At 39.6% G+C, this 22,099-nt stretch overlaps 1 protein-coding gene across 4 annotated transcripts in view; it reads right to left on the reverse strand.

The window, feature by feature from the left end:
* Mcc (MCC regulator of WNT signaling pathway) overlaps window positions 1-22,099 on the reverse strand; it is a 406,401-nt gene that overhangs the window by 179,468 nt on the left and 204,834 nt on the right. Inside the window, exon 1 of one of the 4 annotated variants that reach the window (XM_013156111.3) lies at window positions 7,423-8,310. The exons of the other annotated variants lie outside the window; for them this stretch is intronic. Within the exon in view, the coding sequence (XP_013011565.2) occupies window positions 7,423-7,467 (45 nt within the window). The 5' untranslated portion in view covers window positions 7,468-8,310. Of the gene's footprint in view, window positions 1-7,422; window positions 8,311-22,099 lie in introns of those variants that run through there. 4 annotated transcript variants of the gene reach the window in all.

Genomic DNA, 22,099 nt, shown 5'->3' on the forward strand with positions numbered 1-22,099 from the left:
TCAACTGAGAAAATCTGGATACAGATTTTGTAGTAGATAGTAATACTATACTAATCTTACATTTTCTAGAAATAATGCTTGTGTCACAGATATGGAGAAGTAAATTGTTTTTAGACAATACTCTCTGAATTATTTAGAAGTATTTAAAAAGCTCATTACATCTACAACTAATTCAGTTGTCTGGAAAGAGCTGGGAAGGTGATTCAGTGGTACTGTGCTTGCCTACCTAGCACACATGAGACACTGGGTTCAATATCCAGCACCACCACCATCACACACAAAAAAAATAGTTTAGAAAAAAATTTTAGAAAGATAGATATAAAGAGAGAAATAAAACAGATGTGTAACAGTATTAGAGTCGATGAAAGAAAGGTACACAGGTGGTCATTATACTATGTCTCTACCTTTTCTGATTTTTTTTCAAAATACTATGTAACATGTATAGTTGTCTTTTTGAGAGAAATTATAATGAAATTATCCAAGAGAATGTAGAAAGTTACCTAGAAACAGTGCTATCAAAAATAGGATAAAATAACATATTTTAGTAACTTCTTAAGAAAGGATCTAAAGTCCATTATTCAGTTACATTTTATTGAAAATCTACTATGTACCCAGCATATTCTGTCTGCCAAAATAAGCTCCTGACCTTATGCAGCTTCTACTTTAGTTACCGAATAATCAAGAAATATTTTATCCACACATATAAACACTCAGAGCTAGCATACGGGAATACAAGGATGGAGAGGGAGAGGAGAACATTGCTGCATTTACAGACGTGTGTAAAATCCTCACAATAAGAGGACAACTGAGCAGGGACCTGTAGGAAGTGAGAAACAGCCATGTGGATGCTTGGGGAAAGGGCAGACCTGAAGAAGACTCAGCCACTGCCCTAGGGGAAAACAAGGGACCTGTGCCTCTGGCGGCGAGATCCAGATGGAGGGAAGAACTGTGTGATGGGAGGCTGGGGTTCAGATTATGGACACATGGTTCTCTTCTAGGATTTGGAGACCTACATGTGAGAGAAAGAGGGTTTATAGCAAAAAATAATTTGAACTAATATTTAAAACCATCATTGGGCTGTTGCACTGAGAAGAGGTGTTAGAGATACAAGAGTGGATGCCCAGAGCCCACTTTGAAAAACAAACAAAAACAGGTGTGGGTATGAGAACTAGGAAGTCTGACTCCAGACAGTTTTCCAGAATACAGACAACATGACTTCATGTGACAATAAAAAGTAAGAATTAAGAAATAGGAGCTAGGGATGTAGCTCAGTAGTAGAGAGCCTTCCTACCATGTATGTATGAGACCCTCAGTTTTATTCCCAGCACCAAAAACACCTTTTTTTTTTTTTTTTCATTTTAGCCAAGGGTGGTTCCAGCACTCTGAGCCTGGCAGCTCTGCCTGGGCAACAGGACAGGACAGGATAGGACAGGACTAGACTAGACTGGACTAAACTGGACTGAAACTTGACTATTTTTGGTCTGATCAAATAGAAGGATGAAGTGTCACATGAAAACTGTGAGTTCATAGTTTGGCTCGAGGAAGCTTAGTTTGAGGTATTTATTAGCCATCCCTGAAAGACAATAACGAGGCAGGTGAATGTGAATGCTGAATCAGAAGAGACACAAAGGTTGGAGATAACCATTTAGAAGCCAATGATCACATAGTTTCTACAGCCAGAGGCTGAATATGGTGGGAGGGTGACATGCAGTGCTTAGAGAAAGATGGGGAAATCAATTAAGAGTTCATGAAGGGAAAGCCAGTGAGGTGGGAGGATAGACAAAAGGTAGCAGCCTCCTGGCAACAGTATCGAAACTGAAAAGAAAATACTATTTATTCTTTCAAGACATATAAAGACAAACATCCTTATGATGACCATAATCATAAACAGTAATTTTTCCAAACACCTAATGCATAACCATAGTGATTTCAATTAACACACAAATTAAGGCACTGGCTTAGAAAAAGAAAGAGATAAATTATCAAGTCAACAAAAATAATCTTTGTACCGATGAGCAAAAACTACTTCTTACTACTATCTACTCAGGCCTGAATGCTGTACTTTAGGCAGATCTGAGTAGCAGCGTAGGGAACTATTCTGCAATTACTGTACAGGAAACCTCTGTTCCACTGAACTCTCCCCCAGCTAAGGTGCAGCCAAAGGGTTAAAGCAAACTGAATTTTTCATAGCACTTCAGTAATTCTCCATCTTCAATCAAGATGTTAAATGGTGAATTCTAAAAATGGTCACTTTATAGTTGAACTGCCTAATCCTTTCTCTTACTAAATTAGGGCAGTGATGGTTATTTAACTGTTACCGGATTTTAAATCTTGCTTTCATCACTTAAAAATATCTTTCATTAAAAATTCAATTTGAAGATTCTCATAAGAGAGCTAGCACATCAATGTCCTTGAAATATGACTCTCAGGTAGTGCAATTTTAGATGACACAGTGGGAGGACTCCCATCTCATACATAAACAAGAAGCAGTATTGTATTTTCAGAAGCTAATCAATGTTGTATCACAAATGTTAATAAGAGGGCCCCAATCAAATTCCACTGTACCATTCCTCTTAGCACAGCTGACAACTATAGTACCTTGACATTTCTCCCTTTCAAAAAGGAAGTATTTACACCAGTTTTTCAACTCAGCAATGTTATACTTCTGACTCAATAAGAATTAAAGATCTAGTCTATCCAAAACAGAAAGAGCATGTTGACACAGCCTGATTTGGAAAAAGGTTTGCTCTTGTTCTTTGGAAGTTACACTTTAGTATGCTAATTTGTGAATATTAAGGTGCATACCCTTGTACCACTGAGATGGTACAATGAGGAAAAAACTCTTTTTCAAATTCTGTTGCAATTACATGTACCCAGTTGTGTGACTGACTGCATTACCACAGACTGTGATTTCTCTGACACAAAAACTGCATTTTATTGAGTTTCTCTTCAAGCAGCTGAGCAACCTTACCAGGGAGGACTGTGGACAGCCCTGGTCTCCATTCTCATTAGCGTGCTCCACAGGATCCAAGGGCTTTCTGACTGGAAAGAGATGATCCCAGCCAACTAACCAATACTTCTCCAATAACAGGAATGCCCTGTATCCCAGAGTTTATATATCAGAGTCAATTTTTTTTAAGTCTTCATTTTGAAAAACAAATCCTGTTCTCCAAAGTTCTTATGTAATTTGAAAAATGTTTCCTTGGGAAAGAGCCTGACCCTGAACCATCAGAGAACTACAGACAGTAAGTTTTCTTTTTCCAATTGAATATGAAGGTCCTGAAATATTTCCTTATTTCAATGCTTCTCAATCCTTGCAAGTCTCTCCCTTTCCCCATTAAGAATTTCTCAGTTTTAGAAATTCACTAATGCAGACTTCTGATATAATTAAGAAGCTCAGCTGGTACTGTATTCTACAAAGCAAATATGCTCTCATCTAAAAATCATTTCTGAGTATGTAAATCCTTTAAAAAGCAGTAACCTAGCCTTGCTTACCCATGTTTATTAAGAGGTATAGCTCACATCAGCCAAGATATGGCACCAGCGTTGGTGCCCATCAACAGTTGAATAAAGAGTAAACACATACACACACACTCACACACACATATTATACAGTCATAAAGAATAAATTTTTATCATTTGCAAGAAAATGGATGGAAATAGAGATCATCATGTTAAGCAAAATAAGCCAAACTCAGAAACACAATCACATGTTCTTCCTAAATCATGTAATCTAAAAAGAAGACATGAAAGTAGAAGGAAAGCTATTATTAGACAAGAGGAAGAGAATTCGAGGGAGGAAGAAGGGAGTGCAAAGGAAGGTGGGGGAGCAGATACGATAAAAATATACACATCGAAACTCAGTGTTTTATAAAATTCATAGACACTGATAGAAAATACAGACAAGAATGAAAAAACAGACACAACTAAGTGTCCTATTATTTGTTTGGCAAATTTAAGTGTTCTTTTTAAAGCAAACCAGAAAAAAAGGATAGAAATTATTCAGAATTTTAAAAAGAAAAAAGTAGGGAATCAACACTAGTTAATATATTGCACATTGCTATCTCAGAGCTAGTTGTTCAGGTTAAAACAGAGACACTAAACTTACTGGAAGACAAAGTAGGTAGTAATCTTGGAGACATAGCGGTAGGCAAAGAGTTCATGAACAAAACACAAACTGTGAGGGAAGTACTTCCCAGAATCAACAACTGGGATCACGTCTTATTAAAAAGTTTTTTTTACTTCAAAAGAAATTACCAAAAAAATGAAGAGAAAACCCACAGAATGGGAAAGAATTTTAGCCAGCTGTCCCTCAGACAAAGAACTTATATCTAAAGCATATAAAGAACTGAAAAACATCAGGTCCCCCCCAAATTCAAAGACCCAATCCAAAAATGGCCATCTGAAACGAACACGCATTTCTCAGATGAAGAATTTAGGTGTTCTTAACAGTTTTGCTTGAAATGAAGGAGGCCTGTTATTTGGTCAGATCCGAACATAGAATGTTTATGCATCTACAGCAGATGGGTGCTAGTCCTGGGTGTCTCATGAAGTTTTTCATTAATCCATCTTCTACCATCTCTAAACATTTCTTCCTCATAGAGAAGAAATGCTGACAAATTTTCTTAGTAGCTATTAAAGTTAAAAGGAAAACAATCATGATTACTAATTTGCCAACGTGTAAGAAAATGTGTACAGAACTTTTAAGATGACAAAGAATATTGTGGTTTTGTTGAGGCTTAGTGAGTTCTGAAACCTGTCATTTCTTTCAAGGCTATTTCACTAATCTCTGTTTTTTATTATAGGCAATAATTTATTAACTGACACTAAGTTAAATTCTACTGAACCTACATAACTTTGAATTTAAACAACCCTCTAGTTTTATAGTCACTGTAAAATGGATTCATAAACTACAAAATACAGTTAGTGAGATAGTGTATCACCAGTCCAAGCACAAAAATTTTACATCGTTAACTAGCTTTCACCTTACAGGGAATTCTAACAAGCAAAAATAAAACAGCACTTACACTGACTTGTCTAACCTTCAGAGAAAAAAGACCTAAGAAGCAGGAAAGCTACACCAAGGAACACTGGAGTAGGGAACAGTGCAGCCAGGATGATTCACAGACTGCATTAATGGCTTCTGCTTACCCCACTTAATGCTGTATGCCTCGCCCCATCCTCCAGTCCTGGGTGGCAGGATCAGGCAGTCATCCCTCTGAATTAGCCTTTCAGAACCAGATGTCTAAACACAGCGCTCAATAGCATCAGGCCTGTGAGTCAACACACCCATCCCCTTGGTCACAACTCTCAGCTTTTGGACATTTTCAAACATCCCCTTTGTCTCCCTGTTCTGGATTCACATACCTGTAGAGCTTAAACAGGTGATACTGGAAAACCCACCAGTTCGCTTGGTGGATATTTATATTAGGATTTAAACTGAGATTCAAACATAATCATATATACATACATTCAGCGTTATCACATTTCAAAAACATCTTAAATCTAAAAAAGACATTCTAAAAATTTAATAAAGAGAAAGGACTCATTGGAACACTTAAGAGCATAGAATTGCAAATGAAGATTAAGGAATGCAATATTTCTCTTTTTTTTTTTTTGGTCTTTTTCCTTTTTATCGGTACCAGGGATCGAACTCACGACTGCCTGCTTGCAAGCAGGCACTTATGCTGCTGAGCTAAATCCTCAGCCCCAGAATGCAATATTTCTATGAAGCAAAACATTCGTGCAATTTTCAAAAACATTCTCAACTCTAGCCATGTACTGAATGTCTGAAAGACCTTAAAGCTGGGCTCCACCACTCACTGGGGGATCTGGGACTGGTTTCTTAACTTTGGTCTGCTCAACCATTAGAGATCACTTCAGTGTTTGAGGAGTTGGCATTTAGAGGGAGGATGTTTATGTGCAGAATTAGGCTGTGTGAACCCACAGTGGGACCCATTCTGAACTTTAGAAGTGGCCATTCCAGTGAAGAGTGTTGAAGCAGAGCTTCCTCAGCCTGCACAGTGACAAATCCATCTCTTCACCTACAGAATCGGTCCTAGGATTAAATGAGGTGAGACAGGTAAAACTCCTAGCAAAGCAACCAGCACATACAGTAATTGCTTTGTGAACTGAGTCAACAGTAATATGAGTGATAGAACACTCTACAAGAGCACAAGTAAGTGGTACAGGCTCCTCTGAAACAAATTGTTTTGGGGCCAGACAAGGTATTTATTTACATGGCAAGTTGTGTTTGGAAATGTACAGAACCTCAAATGAGTTACAAAAGCTGAAAATATCAATATTTAAGGGAAAGAAGTTACTGGAAAGGTTTAATGTTTTCCTATAAATATCTTAGATAACAAATTTATATCCCAAAGCTGCTCTGAATGTCTCAGTCTCAGATACACTTTGAATTGTGAATTTGAGAAAAAGTGATCAAAGCAATCATGATGCCTGCTTCAAACATGAATTTAAGCCTAGTCAAGTTCCCCGAACCTGACAGATTTTCTGAGACCCCAGGTGTCTTAAGTCCTTATCATTCCAACAGAAATCTCATGATTGAGATGAAGGATGTCAATCTACTAACAGAAACAGCTATTGCTCTGTGGTTTACAGTTGTAAGATGATGCTAGCTAAGATGCCTATGTGCGTTCTCCCTCTACCCTCTCCTGTCTCCTTCAGCCCCAACTGCAGCCAGATGTCAGCAGCACATCTGCCACTTTGGAAGAAAAAAGCTTCAACATTTATTATAAACATCAACATTTCCTTGAAAATTAGATCCTAATTCACCTGACGTCACCTAAGATATGCCTGGCTGCCCCAAATCCCAGATTACAAATAATATTCAACCCTAACTGCTATGAAATTTTGTCAGTCTAACAGATGGCCTGGGATGACTCTGTCAGAACTAATTCTGCTGATCTGCTCATACTCTGCTCTCTTAATAGAAAAATATCCACAGAGACAAGCGTATGTGCAAGAAAGTAAATTCTGTCACTCTCTCCCACTAAAAGTAGAGGGACATGGACTTGGCCAGCACCTAAAGGAATCAAGGGCACTCCGTACTTGTTAACTAACTGAATTTGGTGGTGCCTGCTTACTTTCATAAACTCTATGATAGTTCATGAAAGTGAAATTGTCCCATCATTAAGAAAAGACATTTAAATGCATAAAGAAAACCTATTGTACAACATGTGGTCATAGTATCTAAACTTACCTCTTATAAAATAAAGCTGTTACTTTGATCCATCATCACTTTCAACATTCAGCAAACATTAGATGAATTCTTGATTGATTTCCATTACACTAGGTCTGAAACCTTATATAAATACATGTATTTGAATAAAATCAAGTATTATCCTGCCCAGAAGAGGAAGGCTTGAGAGCGGCATTTCAGTAACAACACAAGATTCTGCTTACCGATCTTTCCTTTGTGAACAGTGACTGGGAGCAGTGACTCTGCATTGGATTAGGAAAGTAAGGATGTTATACTTCAGGGTGTCATGGTAGGTCCCCCAGGCAGGCCTCAAACAAAGCCAAAACCCCTCAAGAAAAGATCTCTAGCTCTAACCACAGTCTGTAGTTTTCCTTCAAAAAGTCTGACAAGGAAAACAAACCATACTAAGTATTATAAATAGAAAACAACTAGAGTTAAAATGGGACTCTTCCTCCTACCAACTTCCTCAAGGAAACACTGTGCCCCACCCAGCCTGTACACACAGTGTATTTCTTTATGGATTCCAGAAACGTAGGCTGCAAATAAAACAAAAGCCCCTGAAAGCAGCTGCAGGTTCCTCACTGAATTTAGCCCAAATGTACACATTCCAAAATAGAACGAAGTCTTGATCCAAACAGTCCCGATTTTTAAGCCAATGATAACCTCAGTCTCCTGGCTAACTTGATATGTGTACCACTATCAAGGGCGCTCAAACAGTGCTCCCTTCCGCTAACCTCTGTTCCTCCTCAGCTATGTCCCCGGGGTGTTCTGGAATTGTTCAGGGCTGAGGTAACTCTGCTTCCAGCATGAAAGGTACTGGACAAGCTCCAACTAGGCTGTACTTTTGAAAAACTACTCACAAAACAATACAAATTCTTCTTTTTTCTACCTTATATTTTGGGTTCTTATGTTCCAATAACCAAACACATACACATACACTAAAAGGAATTCCTACATAAATTTTAAAGCTGATTTGGCCACGCAAATGACTTACTTTTTTCAGTCCAGGTAATAGAAAAAGAGTAAGTAATAGTCAAAGAAAAACATGCATCTAAGTGGAATTTAGAGCTTCAGAATTAAAGATCCATTTGTATTTAGAAGATCTCTCCCCCTCCATTCCCCCCCCCTGCCCCCATTTAAGTCCCCATGCTTTGCCTGATGAACACAGGCCAGTTAGCACCTAAAGAAGCATCTCTTCCCTTCAGGTGCAAAGAAGCCTCCTTGCCTGCAGAGACACCAGTGGGAAAAGACTCTCACCACCTCCATTCCTCCAGGAAACACCAGCATCGGGGGGCATCCCTTCACTTCCAAGTGTTATCCAGCTCTGAAGCTTTGCCTCCACAGAAGCGGAAAGAACTAGAGCCCTAACATCTATCCATGCTGCCTACCTCACCAGACTGTGGGAGCAGTAAGAGTCTACCAGGGTCTGCCTGACCCTTGGGACTCCAGAAGACCAGAGCACCACTCATGATTAGTCCCACTACCAATTTTTTAGCTTCCTCACGTTCAGGACAGGCACTTGAGTCTCCCAAGGTGAGAAGCACATGATAGGTTAAGATGCTGGCTACAAGATTCCCCTTTCAGGCCTCTGGGATCCACACTGATAAGCCTTGCTTCCGGGAAGGTACACGATGGCAGCTCAGAGACATGTATGCTGTACTTGATCCTAATTTTGATGTGACACTGCTGTCTACACCACAGTGGACACAATAATCTGGAATGCAAATTTCAGTAACTCCTAGTAATGTTCATGGCAGACAGGCTTTCCAGGCCACGGAGAGGCAGTGTAGTGGGAACCAGTTTCTCCTGTTTATATCTCAGCTGTATCACAGAGCTGATGACTTTGAACATGCTACTTCATTCTTCGTCCCTTCCTCCTCATCTGATAAATGAGGGTGATTATGTCTAGGGGTGTTGAGGATTCATTAAGTTCATGAATTATAAAGTCCTGAAGTTGATGCCAATAGTGTTTGTGTTCGCTGTTAGCATCATCATCTGTAAGTATTACAACTGAGTATTTTCACGTAAGGCACCCTGAGGACAAGCAACAAAATATTACATTAAACAAGGTGCTGAGTAAGAGAGACCAGATGAAAGGCTGAATGAGCACTCGGAAGAAAACCAGAGCTCTCCTGAGCTGAGCTGAGGTTTGCTGTGGGACAGACTGGTGGTTATGCTGAGACTGGGCCCAAAGTGTGCTGCTGCCCAGTCACTGCCCAGGGACCACACTTCTCACAGTCTCATAATCTTTAGCTCCTCAAGCAAATTCACACAAGCTAATTCTTACTTTCTAAAAGAATAAAAATTGCCATATGTATACTAAGAGAAAGTAAGTCAGACTTTGACCGTCAATTGTAATAATTCTGACAAATTCTTTTTTTAAAAAGGTGGGGAGGGAGGACAAATCAAGCACAATGGCACACATCTGTAATCCCAGCACTCAGGAAGCTGAAGCAGGAGGATCACTGCAAGTTTCAGGCTATCCTAGACTACATAGTGAGCACAAGGCCAGCCTCCACTGCATAGGGAGACCATGTTTTGAAAAAACAAAACAAAACCTCAAAAAAAAAAAAAAAAAAAACTGGGAAGTGAAGTGCTAAATGAGGCTCTTGATATACTGCAAGCCCTCTAGGTATTCATTAAATATTTGCTAATTGACTGAACTTGCCCATTGAAAGAAAACTCAGAAATGTATATGCCTTCAGGGGATATATTTTGGGGGCATACCATTTACTGCGTATCTTAATAACTAACCACAAAATTTGGTTTATATTTAAGTTAAATATTTAACTGATATAAATACATTTAGTTGGTATATTTATATTACTGAGATCACTGTTCACAAATGTGAACATTTTATTTCTCCTTTCTAATGAGCACATTTTTGGCCATCTATTTCTCTCTCTTTCTTTCAATGAGCACATAGTTGGCTGTTATGCTTAAAGCTTAAGCTTTTGCAGCTCAAAGGCATTTTAACATAACTTAGGTATTTTAACTGTATACCCCATGGGGAACCAAACAGGTTATGTTCTATGAACAGCAACTACTAGCAACCTCTACTCCTCACTTATCTTGATGTTCAAAAATAATTTTATGGAAAAACTGGAAAGTATGTGTCAAACTAGAACAACTGGTGCCTTTGGAATTAGATCATAAAATTACTGAAGCTTCTATCTGCCAGAAAGGGTCACTCATGTTACAATTACAGTAGTAAAAGTGGGGAGGGATAAGCTACCAGCCTAAAACAAGTAAGGAAGTGAGGGCCAGAGCAGAGGTGCGTACATGAGCTATGAGACAGATTGTGCTTGAAAAACAAAGCAGGGCTTCCTCACTGATTCATCTCCGCTCCCGTCTCATTTCAGACTGAGAAATTCAAGGTTTTCTCAGAACCAAGACAGATAAGAATTTTTATGTGCATTACTGCTGATTTAATTTCTTCTAAGATAGCTGCACCTTAGAAGAAAAACCAGGATCTTCTTATGCCTGACCTACCACAACTGAATTATTTGTCAGCAACAGTATAAAAATGATGTTCATGAGTGATCTGGGATTCAGAGAGGAAAAAAACAAAGTAGGGATACAGAGGCAAACAAGGCAGTGGAGGCTGTGAGATTCTGTCCCATAATGGGGAGTTAAAATCTTTCTGTTAGGCTTTTATCAGACATATATTAGGGATGTGACTCTCTTAGGCTTCCCACGTGGCATAACAGCAGTCACCACAATACACACTCAAGGTCAGTTACTTATACCCAGAAGGCACAAACTCCAAGACAGGAGATTTTGGTGATGGACGCTATACAGGGGATAGGCTGGGAAATGAAGTGGCACCTGTCCATTACAGAACTGCAGGCAACGCCACGACCCATATGTCAAACTTCTCACCAGCTCCCAGGAGATGGCATGCGATGGCTGGGTCGTCTAGCACCCTCACCTCTGTGCTTCTCAGATGGGGCATGTACTTTTATTTTTGCTTTTATCCCTCTTTTTCTCAGTTTGGACCAAGTTTGTTCTGCAGAGCTGGTACCTCCCATACTCATTTACTCCACACTTTTCAAATAAAATTTTTGACACCATTACTGGCTTCTCTTGTCCAATTCTCTGTTTGAGGCAAGAAGAATCTGGAATACTTTGGCAACCCATTTCTAAAGGAACTACCCTATAACAGAGGCACCTGAGGAGTTTAGAATACAAAGTAAGATTTTAAGGTGAGGTTTAATGCCTCTAACTGCCTATTCACATAAAATTCTTAAATCAGGATGATGAGCTTTCTGGCTCTACAGCAATATGTTGGAGTAAAAAAAAATGTGTTTGTAAACAAAGCAATTATATCACAGAAAACTAGAAGGAGATTTCTTTTAAAAAAGTGACCTATGAAGAGTTTTGTGTATTTCATCCGAATATTTTTTTTTCCTAACTTCTATTTGGCAGTTAAATATGATAAAACAGAAAAAACCCAGTCCTGCATCTTAGTCTACTTTTTTGTTTTGGTTTGGTTTTTTTGTTGTTGTTATTGTTTGTTTTTGGTTTTTTTGGGGGGTACCAGGGATTGAACTCATGATCTTGTGCTTGCAAGACAGGCACTTACGCTGCTGAGCTAAATCCCTAGCATCCCTTAGACTGTTTTTTCATTATAAATAAATACATAAATAAACACTTCTTTATTAAAGCTGTTAAACAAGAAACTCCAGTCCCATAATCTAAATTGAATGACTTTCCTAACTTTATAGCTTGCCAATGTTTGCTGGAAACTCAAAAACAAATGTTTTTAACCCTGAGTCTAAATAAAGTATGCAGAGCTCAAGGTAAGGTCTCTTCTTCTTCTTCCTCCTCCTCCTCCTCCTCTTCCTCTTCCCCTCTGCCGGAGTGGGTGGGGTAGGGGGAGAGAGGGGCATAACTCCATTTCACACTGCTTGGTATAGCCTCAGTGTGATGCAGTTTAGCAGCAGGGAGAATGAATGGTCTCAGGTTTGTATTAGTGTGTATTCCCAACTTATGTAAAATGGTTGTTCAGTGCTTAAAACATTCTCCAAGGAAATAGTAAAGAAAAAGAGGAGCATATTTGCAGTTTATTTTGCAGAAACTATTTAATCCACATAGTTTAAAGCAAAGATTTCAAATAGGTAATTAAGACAATTCACTGAGATGAAAAATATTCATCTCATTTATTTTTCATTGTGGGATATGCGACATTTGATATAGTATATATATGGCTCAATCTGTGAAAACTCAAACTTATTTTTAAACAGAGAAGCTTCGAAACAGACCATTAGCTTAGGCAGTAACACCAACATTTAAGACCATATTGATAGCAAGATCTCTTCATATAAACAAATTCCAAGTTTCAACTGGGGTAATCCCAGGAATAAATCTGTCTTGGGAACGTGACATTGTGCATCTCTTTGAGAGATGAGTTTGGTGACAGGAGTCTGGAATCCCAGAGTAGACCTTGGCAGAGCTGGGGTGCTTCATGTCTCAAGAGGGAACCCCCCTTTGTCTCCTTTCCAGTCCCCTTAACCCGGTCAATGGAATTGATTTTCACTTTATACATCTTCAAGGGCTCCAACACACATATCTGCCGAAATTCCATTGTGGGCTCAGAGGCCCCTGGTTACAGGGAACAGAATTCAGGCTCAGTTACACGTGAAGAAGAACCCACACCTCAAGCCAGACAGTGCTGAGGACTGAAGGCTTTGTGTATCAAAGTATAGTGCATCTGTACCAGACTTCAAGGGAACGTAACTTTTATGGATGAAGGCTAAGTCTGGGGTTCACATTTTAGTCAACCACAGCACATATATTCGTCACACACATTTCCTGTGTGTCAGATTCCCCATGTGAACTGGCAATACCTTCTCTGGGTAGAATCCAAACAGTAAAAGGCAGAAGATTCTTGGTTCTGTGCCAGTCCTGTCAGTTTCTGATCATTACGTGGTCTATTTCCAATCCAATGCATGATTGATTCTCACACAGACTTCAGGCTGGGCTTTAAGACACAGTTATGATCTGGGCACTCATTGTATGATCCCCCATTGGCTCCTTTCTGCCTGTTTTAGAGTCCCAATTCTGCTCTTCTCTGGTCTGCAGTTGTGACTGTGAGACAGAGGGTGGTAGAAGCTACTGTTACCCCCAGTCTATTTCATTCTGCTTCCGAACAGCCCTCTCCCTTCTCTGGTGGCATGGAACTACTTACTGCCTCAAAGCAACCGTCAGAACACCCATCCCTCAGGCACTGGGATTGCTTTGGGACTGAGATCATGACAATTACCAGATGTGGAAAGCATGAGACCCAAATAATGTCCAGGCCTCAGGATTGTGCCATGGGAAAGTCACTCCTGGGTTAATGCCATTCACAGACACCATTTTCCACCCAAGTCTTTGCACAAGTGTGTCACGTGTTGACAAGTGGGACCTGGAATCCTCAACTCCACATAGTCTGTAGTACCTACTCCTTCCTTACTTGCGACTGAGCCTGAGTTCTGCTCTCTGGAATCAGGATCCCAGATGCCTGCAAATGGGCTTTAGCACGTATGTGAGTCAAAGCCTGTGAAGATGTGGGAGGTGCAGCTCATTCCACCAACCAGACTAAGAGAAGACTAAACTAAAGGAAATTAGTAACTCCTTGCTGCATACAGATTCCTGCTGAAGAAACTAACAGAAATGGGTCAAGTCATGATGATTATTTTGAAAGCTCTTTTGAAATAGGATTTTAAGGTTTAACTAAAATAAGCCTAAAACTCAGATCACATTGAACTGATCTGCTTAAGACAGATACGTCTGTAAGACTAATAAATATGTCTAGATCTCTCAAGTCAATGGAACATAAGTATATCACAGAGTCCATGAAGCCCACCCTCTAGTTTATGGAGCTTAACCACTTTGAACCTACACTCCCGCTTTCTCTAGTTTGTTTACTAGATTAATGGTCCTTTGAACCATGAGAATGGCCTTAATGAAAATTGCTCAAATGTCACATTTCCCTTCCTCAAAGAGTCTAATACCAAGTGTTTCTTGCCATCTAGGCTACAGAAATAGTTAGGCAATTTAATGTACCCAATTAATATATCAAGCCAGCAAAATGGAGTTTGCACTAGAACAGAATTTATGCCCCAAAAACCAAAGCATCAGGACCAGAACTGAGGCCTGGACCACACCCATGTTCCACTTCACAAACAAGACAGAAAGACTACACAGAGATTCCAATGGCTACAAACTTGTGAGTCTCCAGGTCTAGATAAAAACACCAGAGTGAGAGGTACATGGCTCTTATATAATCTCTTTTCCTCTTCAGTTGTTTGTACCAAGAATCACACACTGCTAACCTAAGAAGGAACCTCAGAAACCAGAACCTTTTCCGAAAACAAGAACCAGCTTGGGGAAAGGAGTACTTGACTCAGCATCAGGATTAGACAAAAGGGCACCCTGTTCCATATCACAACACTGCTCCTTTGGGATACTACACAGTTTCTGCATACAAGTGCCATGGTTTTTCCGTATAGTATAGCTGAGTCAGAATCTGAGTAGTGTCAATATGTCATTCATAAATCATCTAGGAATAGCTTTAGTTTCACAGTAATAAGAGTCTGAACCATATTTGGCAAATTGATGTATCAACAAACTTCTAGTCTTTTCTCTAAAATATGATAAAATAGGCCTCTGGTTAAATGCAGCAAATTTGACCAATATTACTCACTTCTACTTTCCAAGAGCCACTAAAAGCAATAGCAAAAAAAAAAAAAAAAAGAAAGAAAGAAAAACATACAGATGAAGGCAAGGGAATCCAGGGGAAAATAGCAGAGAACTTATTTGGGGAAGACAACACAGGCAAAAATGATGGCCTATATCACCCCCTCAAGTATGCTGTAGCCTAACGATCCTAGGTAGGATGTACCTAGAAAAATAATTTGCTTTCACAGAAGCTCAGAGGCTTGGATTTGAAGAGGCTATATACCACAGAATATAAGGCTGAGATATGAGACTGGAAACTAATTTCTCATTTAGAGAAAAATCAGACTCTTAGGTCTCTGCCTTAACCCATCCTAAGAGGCTAGTGTCTCTGCCTCTACACTACCTTCCCAAAACAATAGAACAGAAAAGTCTGGACAAGGTAGGTCTCAAAATCACAGAAATCAAGCACCAAACATTTGGAATAAACAAAAGGGTATAAAATATGTACCCTGAGCCATGGGACTTCTATTAGTCAGCTGTCTGTTGCTATAGCAAAATACCTAAGGGTGGCTACTTACAAAGAGGCTTACTTAGACTGTAGCTGCACAGGTTTAACAGCATGATAACAGCATCAGTTTAGCTCTGATGAGGTTATGGCAGAAGTACATGCAAGAAAAAGATCACACTGCCAAAGGAGCACGTCTCAGAAATAGCATCTTTTTTTTTTATCTAACAATCCTGACAGAATTAAAACTTGCATCCCAGGAAAACAACCTTCATCCTCTCAGAGGGCAATCCCGATAGCCCAATCATCTCTCACTAGACTCATCCCTCAAAGGTCCCCTAATCTTCCACGCTGCTAAACCTCCAAAATAGAGGTCCTTAGGTGAGAAACTACATCCAAGTCATAGCCACATTTATGCTGCTTTTTTCCTCTGAATATTCATTCCCCTGAATGTTAGAAGCCATGCTAGCACCTTTAAAATAGGAAGGTTGAGAAATCTCCTCTGGGAAGACAGAACAGACTTCCAGTTATCATATGGACTGGCAAAACAGTTGGTCCCAAAGTCCATCTGCTGCCTGGTCCAACTACTCTCACAGTCTTGGATTTTTCACAGTTCTTGTAGGTAGGAACAGATAAGCAAAAACCATGATATATTTGAGGAATTCCTCCAACAGAGAGGAAAGAGACCTAATCAAACAGTATAGAACAAAAGCAAAAGTCTCCATCTCATGAACTACACTTAAACTTTTTCACTTCCTCAAACCCCTTTCTAGTGTTAACCTCATCTCCCAACATAGCTGCATTTGGTAGAGGAATATATGCAAGGTATGACTGAAAAACATGCTGAATGTTTAAACTTAAAAAGCATTACAGTAAAGGATACACTGTTATTCGTTCCCCTTCAAAACCCTACCTCTGTTTCAAGCCTACTCATACCACTATTCTTGCCACTTTCTGAAGCAATTCTGGAGTCTTCTTACATGAGTGTCTTTAGTTTTGCCATCATGGCTGTCTTGATATCCTGAACTGATTAAAAATATTTACTTTTCATGGTCATTTTGACTTCGGAGAGGAACCAGAAGTAACATGAGCATAAAAGCATAACCAGACTCACATATTAAAGACATTCAGGAATCATGTTTCCCAGGTCAAATTATTTGAGAAAGTCATTCACTATAATCTCTCCAAAAGACTGTAAAGCTATTGTGGAAAATTTAGAAAGCAAAGCTGGTAATCCCAGTACTTGGGAGGCTGATGCAGGAGGATCACTGCAAGTCTGAGACCAACACTTGGGCGACAAAGTGAGCCCACGGCCAGCCTAAAATTTATAGCAAGACTTTGTCACAGACAGAAGAAAAAAAAAGTAGCTCTCTACTGAAACTTACATCATCAAACAAATCCAGTTCACAATGAGACGCCATGTAGGAAAGTCTTTTATTCCTCTCAAACTATTTATTTGAAAGTGGTTAGGCCAAGACATCTCGGGTACTGGTTTACTGATTTCTGAAACCAACTATGCCCTCTGCGTATCTTGTAATCAATATATTCCAATAGCACAGATCTAAAAATGGCTGCTAGCATCACCATGATTTTCTTGTTCTTTCTTTCTTCTTTTAGTAAGTCAATATCAGGCACTGGCATGATCTAGAATTTTACTGCACTTAAAACAACGTAATGAATCATCCATAAAAATAAATGAATGGTAAAGAAAAGTCTATTTAAAACAAAAACAATTAACTCACGTGGCAACACAAGTCATGAACTATTCTTGAGAAGCAAACTTTGATTTCTAGAAAATAATTCAAAAGTACCATTTTTGCCCTTTTTTCTGTATGAATTTTCCACTGCTCTTGAGCTAAGCTACTCACTCCCAGTCTGGCATTCATTAAAGGTCTTGACAGCTGCCCATGGCTCTCTGGGCCTGGATCTCAGAGCCAGCCAGGTGACGACGTGGAATTCTCAGCACTGCCGTCATCTCCCTCTGAATTTCCTTGCGTCCAGCTCTACAACATTTCCTGTCTATCTCACTCATTCAAAGCCCCGCTTGATTCAGATTCAAATTCAGTTCATATTACTACGCTATGGATTGGAACACCATGAAAGCTAAACACTTATGAACACTACACAGACAGCAGGATCTACCTTAGGCAGAATAAACGTACAAAGTGAATCTTCGGAGCAACCTGGAATAGCCAGGGTAAAAATCGGGTTAAGTTATTTCTAGAAAGTATATATGGAAATATATACTTTGAAGGTAAAGAATTGACTCCAATAGATGTGGCTTATGTAATAAATGAATTTCTAAATGGAAACCTGCTTTTGTCACCCTCGACTAGTTTACGTAATGTGAATACAAGTTTTGGGCTAACTTACTGATAAACTTTTAACAACACATGGAATGGTCATCTACATTTTCATGTAATGTATGGAATAAATATATTTAAATCCTCTACAAGTAGACTTAAAGCCTGTAGGAACAAATATATTTTGACTTCTCCAGTAGTTATACTTTGAGGAAATGAAGGAAATACTCCAAATTACATAATGCTTGATATAATCTCTGGAATTGGAGCAAGAATGTGTTTAACATGTGCTCTGAAGTTTAGCTTATATGTTATGAAACTTGAGGCATCTCAGCTTTTAAAGAATGCTTTAAATAACATTTCCGAATACAACATTTGGTTATTAGAAGTATCTCTCACAATTGAGAATTTATTTAGTCTGAAAGATAAAATGTCAGGCTCTAAAATGAAGGAAACAAAATCAGAGCAAATCCGTATCTGCTCTCCATCTAGAGAAATGATTTCACTCTGCAGTTTGCTATAGTAAAGATCGCTAACCAACAGGAAGAGATGCCTCCCTAAAGTACTGTGATTAGGAAAACGATGTTGCACTTTACTACTCCCCTCCAAACAACAGATGTATATATTCATATAAATAAATGTTACCCAAACACATATAAAAAGAAAATCCATTATGGCAGCAAATGTTATAAAATCTGTTCCCTGTTATTGTTCAACCAACAGTGCTGCCCAAAAGTATATGAAAATGAACACTGATAAGTCAGTGTGGGTTCAAAACTACACAAACCTATGAGAACACACCATTTAGGAAGCTGCTGCTATTAGAAAGCGCATGAAAAGTAATAATTTTTCTTCCCATAGAGATTCAACAAAACCTGAGGAAAAAGTCAAAGAAATCTCTTACGTTCTCCACGTTCTCCAATCACCTAGGTTTTTTTGTGTAATCCAAGTGAACATTTTACATTAATTTGCACAAACTCTCAGCAATCTAGTCAGAGGGAAGGGTGAGCAGAACAGATGTCAGCTCTTGCCACAGAATCTTTACAGTGCCATGGATAAAGAGCCAATAAGAACTACACCACTAGGATAATGCTTGATTTGGAATCCAGTGTTAAGAAACAAAGCTCTTTAACAGTTAATTTTGTAACTGTGCTATCACTCTGCAACTCTCCTAGGGGATGTAAAGCTTCTCAGTTTTCAGCTTCTTGGTTTCAGTAACAAACGTCTCACAAAGCTTCATGCTTCTATTTCTTCCCTTCTTTATTCCCTCTGAAATGATGGAAAATCTAAAGGTATCCAAGCCACAAAGAATTCCTACTGAGATAATTTAAAACCCACTCAATCACAGTCACTGCCACTTTAAAAGGGAAAAAGTCACCAGGAGTAAGGGCCAACAATGTAATCAGCATCTAATGGGATCAGAAAATGTCTCAAGCCTAGGCTTCACATGACACAGAGGCCAAGGAGAACAGTGTTACTTCAGAGCTTTAAAAAAAGATCTTGTTATATAAAGTCTTGGAGATAAGATCCCGGCCAAAAATATTTCCCAGGGGCAAAGTGGGGAACAAAAAAGAATAAAGTCTTGGTAGAAAAAGGTGATATTTAGATTTACTCATAAAAGATGATTTACTAGCAGAAAATCTGATAAAGAATGGAAGGAGAATAACATCCAGCCAGAAAGTCAAGACGCCACCAAACAACTCAGATTCCAGAAGTTTTAGAGTTCCAAAGACAGTTAAATCATATTTCCACACTCTTACCTTCAAACAGACATTTAGTAAAATAAGATCCCTATTCACTGAGATATTTAAGTTACTAAGTTTAAAAACTCATTCTTCCAAAAGCGATTACTCATGAAAAGTTAACTCTCAATTGGATGTAGAGGAAGAGGGATGTAAAGGAGAAAAGCTTATCCCAGCTGAAACAGGGGCAGTGATGTTATACTGTGGAACCTGCAGGAATTCAACACGCCTTCCAGACTTGGGATGGGAGAACTGACGGGGGTGACTTAATTTCTAGAATAGGAAGGCACAGTGACTCTTTGTAAGTGCCTGGTATTTGCTACTTCAAGCAGAAATTTGGAGGGATGGAAAGAAAAAGATAATTTAATTTTATCTTTGATACAGAGAAAGGCAGCAAGTCAAGTAAATAAATCCTAAGAAGAGATGTCTTTTGTATCCCAGTTGTCAGCTTATTATTTTTTAAAGCTGTCTTGTTACTTTTCTCTGATTACATTTAAGAAAAACCCTACTACTTTATTCTGAACTCCATGCTGTGTTACGTTATGCATTACATCTGTAAACCACTCTACACTGCTTAATCATCCTGAGGTGGGGGAAAAAAGGGAGACTATAGTGTTTCCAAATCCAGTCTTTTGAAAAAGCTGAGCATGGAGCTGTACACTTATGATCCCAGCAGTTGGAGTCTGAGGCAACAAGATTCTAACAAGTATCAGGCCAGCCTGGGCTAGTGAGATTCTGTCTCAAAAAAAACCAAAATCAACAACAAATCCAACCGCTGGAGTTATTCACGTAATACTTAGGACTTGGAAAATGGCTGCAGAGGCACAGACCAGCACTCTCTGTGTTAAAGGAGGAGGCCAGGGAGAGGAAGAGACTGGCAAGGTTCTCTGACATCCAGAGACTTTCTTCACTCAGTCCACTGTGGAACTCGCTGAAGAGTCCTTTCTTTCTGCTTTTGTTCTCATATAATTTGTGGCCAAAAAAGCCCACATCAACTGGGCATGGAAGAATCAAGGCACCAGATCTGCATGTGTGTGTGTGGAAGAATGGGGTTGCCAAGACCAGAGAGCAGGATCAGGACAGCTGGACAGGGTGTGGTCACCTAGGAAAGTCAGTAGAAATCAGACGCTGAACTAAGCTCTAAAAGACACCAGGAAGTAAGTGTTGGGAATTACTCAGAACTAAGACCCAAACCCTGAGGGTGAATGACACATCCAAGGCGTCCCAAAACTCAAGGCTGGCATGTCAGCACGAAACTACAGCACACATAAAATTGGGGAGGCTGAGGCGGGAGTGTCACTTGAGCCCAGTTGTTTGAGATCAGCCTGAGCAACATACAGAATGCTTGTCTCAAAAAATAAAGCAGGAAAGGTTAGAGAAACAAGGAAAAACCTCAAGAAAAGCCTAAAAACAGACACTGAATATGAAAGGGGAAGAGGGCATCATGTAAGATAGTATTAAATTATTCTAGGAATCAAAGCAAATGAGTACAGAATAACACACTGGATGAAGTGGTTAGCCCATGATACCTGACCAAATGCTATATTCAATTTTACCCACAGTAACTACTACTTGGATTAATATGAAATTAGAGAAATAAATTTTGTATCCAGATAAAGTTCACATATCAAGAGGGTGTAAGAAATGGCCTAGCAGCTTTCTTAATTTGCTTAGCAGTAGGACGCTGTTCAACCTTCTAAATTCCAAAAGGGATAAAACAGATTAGGTCTGGCTGATCCAAACTGTTCATTAAGAAAGGTCTGGAAGGCCAAAGTTCTCTCCAGCCTCTCACCCCATGGGAACAGTGAGGTTCTGATACGAGAAGGTTTGCACACCAGGAACAGGACAGAACAGCACTGAGGTGCCTAGTGCCTGGACTGCAGTCTCTCAGACAACCTCTCCCTCCACTCCCCACTCAGATAAACGCCTGACTGGATCCCACAATCTCAGGGTGCTCAGAAAGGAAATGTGAGTTGATGGGGAAAGGGGCTCAGGCCTTTTTGTTTTACAGAAGTCATTCTACTTCGAAGATGCCAATCATAATATAAAGATCTGTCTAAGACCAAGTAAAACACAGAAAGCTTGGGGGGTCAGCAGAAAGATACAGGCAACAGTGACACTCCCGGACTTCACTGAGATTAGTCAGAAGAAAAGCCGTTCCTCATGGTCCCATCTCCCCCAGTGTCCAAGCCTAATCTTCATCTTTCCTTCACAGCTCTCTTCCAAGACAAGATTTCCTTCATCATCTGCCAAAACCAAACCCTCCAGCTACGATCTGATCCCATTCTTCCCAGCTTGCTCCTAGCTGTTCTTCCCTTGGCTACTTGCTCTCCTTTGCAGCTTTCTCCCTGCCTCCTGGTCTATCCCCCTAAAACTAGCTGCCTCCAAGTCTGCAGGTTCAGAGCATGTATGACACGTGGCTGCTGCCGATGTGAGGCAGAGAGCACAGTAGCATGTTTCACCCAGACCAGGGAAGCACCAAGTGGTCAGACAGATGGAGGCAGCCTTCAGAGTCTCTTATCCAGGATTGCTGACTCTGGTGTCCCCTCTACCTTCAGGCCTTTGGTTTTGCCATCTGCTGAACTAACCCTCTGTGATTCTGTGTTACTAGCCTCTACAAACTCCAATACAGCTTTCAAAACGCTGGGGAGAGAAATGTAATATA

Source organism: Cavia porcellus, unplaced genomic scaffold (genome assembly GCF_034190915.1).
Source record: "Cavia porcellus strain 051 isolate PalLab524CR breed Dunkin Hartley unplaced genomic scaffold, mCavPor4.1 scaffold_19, whole genome shotgun sequence".
Lineage (NCBI taxonomy): Eukaryota > Metazoa > Chordata > Mammalia > Rodentia > Caviidae > Cavia > Cavia porcellus.